The sequence below is a fragment of the Equus asinus genome, chromosome 28 (genome assembly GCF_041296235.1).
Source record: "Equus asinus isolate D_3611 breed Donkey chromosome 28, EquAss-T2T_v2, whole genome shotgun sequence".
NCBI classification, from domain to species: domain Eukaryota; kingdom Metazoa; phylum Chordata; class Mammalia; order Perissodactyla; family Equidae; genus Equus; species Equus asinus.
Window position 1 is genome coordinate 38617627 of NC_091817.1, and position 7952 is coordinate 38625578.

General features: G+C 48.7%; 1 protein-coding gene across 1 annotated transcript in view; it reads right to left on the bottom strand.

The window, feature by feature from the left end:
- Positions 1–4604, bottom strand: part of FA2H (fatty acid 2-hydroxylase) — a 49761-nt gene extending 45157 nt beyond the window's left edge. The window contains exon 1 of the mRNA XM_014849904.3: positions 4197–4604. Within this exon, the coding sequence (XP_014705390.1) occupies positions 4197–4466 (270 nt within the window). The 5' untranslated portion in view covers positions 4467–4604. The remainder of the gene's footprint in view (positions 1–4196) is intronic.
- Between the last annotated feature and the right edge of the window lie 3348 nt (positions 4605–7952).

Here is a 7952-nt window from a genome sequence, read left to right on the forward strand (position 1 = left end):
TCCAAGTTGGGCTGTGCTCAAGATGGTCTGGAGGAGCCCGGGGTGGGAACCCCAAGTCTTCCTGCACCTAGCTCTCCTGCCTATTGTCCATCCCTATTTAATTACTCAGGTCCTAAAGCTCCGAATGGCCAGGCCCCAAAGCCTGGCAGAACCACATGTGGCAGAATCTGTGGACTTCTCAGCCACTCAGAAAGAGATTCATGCTGTGGGATTAGGACCTTCAGACATCAGTTATCCCGACCGCAGTGGCTGGGGTGTCAAGCCTTGCCCTCCTCCAGGGTCTTCTCAAACAGAGGGTTTTTATCCAGGAGCATGGTCAGATGTTTGCCCACCAGAGGAGCTCTCAAGGTCTGTGTGTGTGAGGCGGGGAAGTATGAGCCGCCCTTTGACATTATTATCCTCTTGGCGGCAGGTTTGGGGTAAGGAAAGATTCCAGTTGGACTGTGACGAAAACTGTAGCTTTCTCACCAGAAAAATGCACCACCAGGCATTTTTACACACAATTTCATCTCTTTCATCAATCCCAGAAAATGAACCACAAACCCCAGAGTTAAAAAGTTCTGCTCCATATGTTTTCCAAGGTGTGATCAATATTCCACTGATGATGCCCAAGATGATCTTAGGGGATACGAGGATAAGCATTTCTGGTTTTAATAGAAATATTTATTTCATTTATTTTAAAGTGCATATAAAACCTGTGCTCTTACTTGTATTATTGCCTAGGGTAAGTAAATGGTAAAATAAAAAGTGAGTCTACTTAAAGATAAATATTAAATATAATAGTTTATGTGGTATGCCATTTCAGAAAAAACTGGGACAGTAATTTGTGGAGGACCTAAGTCTGAGAAACACAGTATCTACGGCCTTGGGAGGAGGTTTGGACCCAAAGTTCTCTCCTTTCCTATTTCTATTTTTCTTTCTTTTTTTTTTTTTTTTAACAGAAATGCTAGTCACAGCTCAATAAATGGACTTCATGCCCCACTAACAAGGTGAGCTGCAGTTGGAAGAACACTTCTCCTACCTGAACTGGGAGTGAGGAGCTTGACCCTGCTGGCCCCTGAGGGCCAAGGCTCAGCCATCACTCTTTTACTTGCTCAAGGCAGGCAGCTCAGCTTCCCCAAGTCCAAGGCCACAGCCACAGCAGACCTTGTTTCATCCCCACAGTATGTTGGCCCAAACAAGTTTGACTTGTTTTGTGTGTGTGTGTGTGTGTCTTCGTGTTAGTGTGAATGTGTGTGTAAGTGTGTACACAGAGGGGGTGTGGCAAAGTGGGGAAGAGGAGAAACCAACGGGGCCAGGACTTCTCCATGGAAATTCCACAGCAGACCTCTAGGATGTTCCCCTCCAAGGACTACGCTTGGGAAGAAGCATCCCTAGGAAGGGCACCATTCAGAAATGAGGCCCAAACAACAGAGCTGGTTCATGACACTCCCCTTCCCCATCAGCACCCCTCCTGGTCCTCACATTACAGGAACCAGGCTCTAACCTCAACAGGTGTCAGTACCCCTGGTCAGCATCCCTGTTCCAGCAGGAGGAGAGGAGAGAGGTGGAGAAGGTAGCATGGGGGTTGCTCGAAAGGCTTAGCTAGGGAGAAGAACAAAAATGTCTTGTCTCCATTCAAGCCTTAAGAAGAGGGCTTCTCTCCAAAAGGATACCCCTCTCCAGATTTCTCCTCTGACTACCTCTCTCCCCCAGTTTAAAGACAACCCTACACTATCTTCTAGAATAGAAATCTGTAGACAGAAGCCAATAGGCAACCAGAGTATTGGGCAAATATGGCCACTGGTCAAGTTTGGGCCATGGGTTTGTAAATATGTTGTAGTTTTTAGTTTTTTCCCACATCCTCAGATTGGGCCCCGATATAAGAATGCCTGCAACATGGCCACACTGGGATTCTTGGGGTAACAGGTGAGTACAGGGGTAGGAAGCAAATTTGTCTGAGTCCTCCCTGAGGGTCAGGTAAGATGAAACAAAGCAAAACAAAATCAAACCAGAGTACTGGGTGGTTAGCGGAGCTGGCAGGTGGAGTCACCTAGGGCAGCTGGCCAGGAGTGATGCTCACGATGGTGCTGAGAGGAGAAGCCACACCCTAAGGCTCCTGTTTATAGGACACAGTGACAATGTAGGATGGCTCCCATGAGCCGTCACAAGCCTGGAAGTCTCTTGTATTCTGGTCCCAACCTCTCGTTTCCTACACTCAGCTTTAGTTATATCTATGGCTAAACCTTCTGCCCCTTCAGGACGACTCGACGCCAAACATCAACTTCCAAGATTAAATTGGGCTCCCACTGCACAATGCTGAGTCCTGGCATTTTACCTATGAAATCTCCCCAATTCAACCCCTTTCTCCCCTCCGTCGCAGCCACCATGGTGCAAGCCACTGTTACCTCTTGCCGGGGCTACACAGAAGCCTCCTGCCTAGTCCCTTCCTCCACTTGTGCTCCCTCTATTCCTTCTTGGCACTGCAGCCAGGGTTCTCTTCCCAAGATGCAAATACGACCACGCCACACCCCTGCTTGAATCCCTTCCCTGGCTTCCCGTGGTCCTTAGAATAAAGTCCCAAATCCTGACCACAGCCTAGGAGGCCCTGCATGATGTGGCCCTGGCTGATCTCCGGCCTCCTCCCACATCCGTCTCCTTGCCCACCAGCCTCTGGTCACATTGGTTTTATTTCTATCCCTTGACTGTGCCAAGCCCTTCCCCTTCAGAGCCTTCACGCATGCTGTTCTGTCTGGAATGCTCTTCCCGCCACACTTTACCTGGCTAAGCCCTATCCATCGAATAGCTCAGTGTAAATGTCACTTTCACAAGAAAGCTCTCCCTTGAACGCCTCCTCTCCAGCTCTGTACTCTGACAGCAGTAAGTAATTAAATAATTACTGTGCAATTAGTATGTTCCCTCCCCTTTTCCCCTTTCTTATTAGACTGTTAGCTCCATGAAGACCATACTGGTTTTGTCCATTGGTGTCTCCCCAGTGCCTAGCTCAGTGCTGCCAACCATTAAGGGACCAAGTGAGTGAGCGAATAAATGACTGAAGAATTAGGCAAGATGGCCCAGTGAGGAGCCACCTGGAACAATGAGAAGCAAGTCCTCTCATCCAAAGATCTAAAAGCACTTGCTGGGACCATCTTGAAAGCAAGAACTAGAAGCAGCGAACAACTGTTGGTTTATGTCCAAGCATGGTGGCCCCACTGTCACCAGTCCTACAGTCAGGCCCGGGGCAGGCCAGAGGAGTTGGTTCGCCCCTGGCCCAAGCCTATCTGGAGCCCTGTGGGTAGTGGCCATCTCCCCTGCCCAAAGACCCCTGGGATGGAGACAGCATCGATTTTGGAGTCAGGTACACTTGGCTTTTCCACTAACTAGCTGTTTGACCTTGGACAAATTACAGAGCCTCCTTGAGCCTCAATTTCCATATCCTAAAATGGAGATAACAAAACCTACTCCAGGGTCAGTTAGAGGCTTAAGGCCATAATGAGCTGTACTGCACAGCAGCATGCAGCTCAAAGTGAGAATCCCTTCTCCCTCCGCAAAACTGGCTCACGGCTGTCATTTCACTCTCTTAGACACCCAAGGCGGCACACCAGACAAGGAATAAAGGGAGCTCTGAGGGGTCGGAGGACACAGTGCACCCAAGACACTGCCCCAACCTCTCCACCCACCTAGGGGAGCGCTAGTGCCAGACTAGGGCGGCACCAGGAAATCCAAACTAGCTGAGAAGGGTGATATCCGTGCCTTTTGGAAGCAGGAGTAGGGTGAGATAGGAAGAAGAGGACAGGTGAGCTTGGAAGCTACTATTCAAACAGAAGTGAAGAGCGGTTGCAAAGAGGGAGAGGCTGATAAGGAAACAGGAAGGAAAGACCGGGCTTTTGAGGGGGCTGGGAAAGGTGATCCAAGCTGTCAGATTACAGAAGCTGCTGAAGAAACAAGTAGGAAGGAGGGGGTAACTCGGAAGGTGGGAGAAGCAGCAGATAGAAGAGGGTCGGGGGAAAGCTGGGAGAGGAGGGGCAAGGGCCTGGGAGCAGGGAGCGGGGTCAGTGACCTGTTACCTGGAGAGAAGAGAGGGGAAGTGGAGGCGAGGGCGGAGGCTTCACCTTGCGTCCCTCCTAGAGGGCAGGTGAACGGGGCTGGCTGGGGAGTAGAAAGTTGGGGGAGGGAGGAGGAAGGTGGAAGGTGTGTGACCCCCGGACGGGCTGTACCTGAGGGTCTCCCAGCAGGTCGCCCACGTAGTACTGCTCCAGCCAGCGGCGCGCGTTGGCCGAGTGCCGGTGCGGCGGCCCGTCCAGGTCGGCGCTAACGTCCTGGCCAGCCCGTGCCCACAGCAGCTGCTCGCCCCCCGGGTGGTGCCGGACGAAGCCGGTGAGGTCGTAGAGGCGGGCCCCGCAGCGGACCCAGCAGTCCCCGGCCGCCAGGCGCCGCTGGACCTCGGCTGCGGAGAAGGAGGCGGCGGGGGGCGGAGCGGGGGCCATGGCGGGAGAGCAGAGCTCGCAGCTCGAAGCCCGGGCGTCTGCTCGGCGGCTGCCCAGCGCGCCTCTAACATCCCCTGAGCGCGGCAGCCTTGACGGGCCGGCCGCCACCGCACCTGCTCATTTGCATGCCGCGCTCCTATTGGCCGCCCCGCGGGACGCTGCCGGAGCCCGGAGGGGCCCCCTTCCCCATTGGCCGGCAGGCAGCCCGGACAGACCCGCGAGGGGCGGGCCAGGCGCTGCCCGGCGCCCGCCAGGTGGCCCTAGGCAGGTAGAGGGCGCGCCCGCCAGGTGTGTCCCCGCGCTGGAGAGCGAAGGGGGCGGGCGGATGCAGGCGGGGCGCGTCTTCCTGTCGCTGCGGCTGTCCGGCCCGACATCCTCGGTGGTCTGATCGCCCCTGGAATAACTCTTCTGCTGCCTTATGGGAGAAACTTGCTGTTTTCGATCCTCAGGCTCCAGGGCAGGGCGAGGACTTGAGTAGGGCGGGTGAGGCACTGGCTTCCAGAGCAAATTTTAAGGGGGCGCCCCCAAATTCAGAAGTCACATTGCATAATATTTTAATATAATATTTTAAAAATCATATCGTTTAACAACAATATGAATGTACATAATGTCACTGAACTGTAAATTTAAAAAAGGTTAAGATGGTAAATTTGTTATGTATATCTTACCACAATAAAAATACATATAATAATTTTTTATAAATCATATTGGCAAACTAGAGCCTGTGGACTGGCCACCTGTTTCTGTAAATAAAGTTTTATTGGAACCAGGACTAGTGAGGCGATTGAGGCAGGGTGGTGAAAGCGAAGGGTTGGATCTTGTATTTAATATTAAAATGTTTTGGTATTTTGTTCATCATGGATTTTTGGCATTAATTTTGACTTTTTAAAACACCTCATTGAAATATTCTTTTGGTTTTTTTTTTTTTTTTTTGATGAGGAAGATTAGCCCTGAGCTAACATCCGTTGCCAATCCTCCTCTTTCTGCTGAGGAAGATTGGCCCTGAGCTAATATATGTGCCCATCCTCCTCCACTTTATATGCGGGACGCCTGCCACAGCATGGCTTGATAAGCAGTGTGTAGGTCCACACCCGGATCCAGGCAGCAAACCCCCAGCCCCGGAGCAGAGAGCACCAACTTAACCACTACACCATGGCCTGTCCTCTTCATTGAAATATTCTTTATCTTGATTACTGAGTTTTTTGGCGTGCTCTTGAATTTTGTGCCCAGAGCGACTGCCTCGCTTGCCTCACTCTTGTCTGGCCATGGGGGGAGGACCCTGAGGGGAGAACAGAGAATCCTGTCTCCATTATAGAATGGGAAACAGGGACCTAAAGGAGTAAAGCCTCGGGGTCATGCTAGATGGAAAGGAAAACAGAGTGTGCTCATCCGGTTTTGTTTATAACAGGGAAGAACTGCACACAACTTTATTTGCCCAGCAATTGGGGATCTCACTTGAACTCATGATTTGTAATCAAGGGATCCTGATACTGAGGCTGCTCCATTCAGTTGGCCTCAGTCTCTCTCAGGAAAAGGTATTTTTTGGATCACCCTTGTTTATACTTTTCTGGGAATGGGCATCTGTGCCCGGCCAGCGCTGTGGGGAAGTCTGGCCCAAGTGCCTCAGGGATCACCCCAATAATAAATGTGCCCAAGGTCAGGATATTTGTCCCTTCCTTCTCTCCCTTCCAAGACTTTCCTAGCTCACCCTCAGGGAGTAGGCAAGAGATGGGCTGAGTCTGTGGTTCTGTTATTGAACTGCTGTCCAACAGACCTGGAGACTTTAGGTGACTAATGTTGCTTTTCTCAAGTGGTGAATACCTTCACCCCACTTCCACGCCTACTCTGTTCCATATGCAAAAGCAATCAAGCACCCACTCCTAGGTGTCCTGCTGAATATCTGTGGGACATCCCCTTTGGATTTCTCACCATTGTCTTCAACCCCTATTTTCTGCAGCTGAACAAACAATTTAGCCATCTTTGGAATTGTAACACGCCTCTTGCCATAGTAATTCCACTTGTAGAAATTTGACCTTACAGATAGACTGCATACAGGTGTATCCATAATGATGTTAATTGCAACATTGTTTATAGACTAGAAACAACCCAAATGTTCATTATTAGGGAGGACTGATTAAATTAATGATGGTATATTCAGACAGTGAAATAACTATGTAGCCATTAGAAAGAATGAGGTAAATCTATATATACTGATATGGAACAATATCTAGGACACGGTAAATGGAAAACAACAAGAATGGCGTGTATGGTATGCTAACAATTATTTTGCTGTTTTTAATTCTTTAATCTTTAAAAACACTTTGAACGCAAACAAAAGAGTATATGTAAGTTTTAAAGCGAAAAATAGCATAATTGACTCACTGAATTTACCTCCCAACCAAAGAGCTAGGACATTACCAAAAACTTGCACCCGCTTCTGCCCTCCAATCCTTCTATCTTTCTGCCTTCTCCCAAGAAGAAACCACTGTCCTGACTTTTGTGCTTATCCTTCCTTTGCTTTTTTTTTTTTTTGAGGAAGATTAACCCTGAGCTAACATCTGCTGCCAATCTTCCTCTTTTTGCTGAGGGAGACTGGCCCCGAGCTAACATCTGTGCCCATCTTCCTCGACTTTATATGTGGGACGCCTGCCACAGCATGGCTTGCCAAGCGGTGCCATGTCCACACCCGGGATCTTAACCAGTGAACCCTGGGCCACCGAAGCAGAACATGTGAACTTAACCACTGCGCCACTGGGCTGGCCCCCTTTTGCTTTTTATTTTTAATATTTTTATCAAATCTATCTGTATGCCTATACAATATGTTGTTTAGATTAGCTTGTTTTTGAGTTTTATGAAAATCACATGATACTGTATTTTGCTTTATGTGGCATTGTATATTTTACTCGATATCATTTTAAGCTTCATCCATGTTGCTGAGGGTCACTGTAGTTCATCAATTTTCATTGCAGTGTCATTTTCCAGTATGTGAGTTTATTCACCCATTTTCCTTTATTATAGATAGAAATTTGACTTGTTTCTTTTTTTCTGTAATGAGCATTCTTGTACATATGGGGAAGAGTTTCTGGAACCAGTATACTCAGGAATGTAGCTGCTGGGTCCTAGGGTATGCAAGTGTTCAAATTTAGAAGTCAATGTAAATTAAATTCTAAGTGGTCATCCATTTTACGTCTGCATGAAAGATGTATGACAATCCCTAGCCCTAAGTCTGGGGACAAGGTGAGGACGCCCAGTCTCCTCACTTACATTCACCGTTGTGTTAGAGGTCTTGGACAGCAATGTAAGGCAAACCAAAAACCCAAAACGTGTAAAGAGCAGAGATGAAGCCTAGAAAATCTCTCTACTTGTGGATAATATGATTGTTTACATAGGAAACCTCAACTAATTTGCAAAGCAACTAGAACTAATAAGTGAATTTAGCAAGTTCACAGGATCCAAAGTCAAAATACAAAAACCAATGTGTTTTAA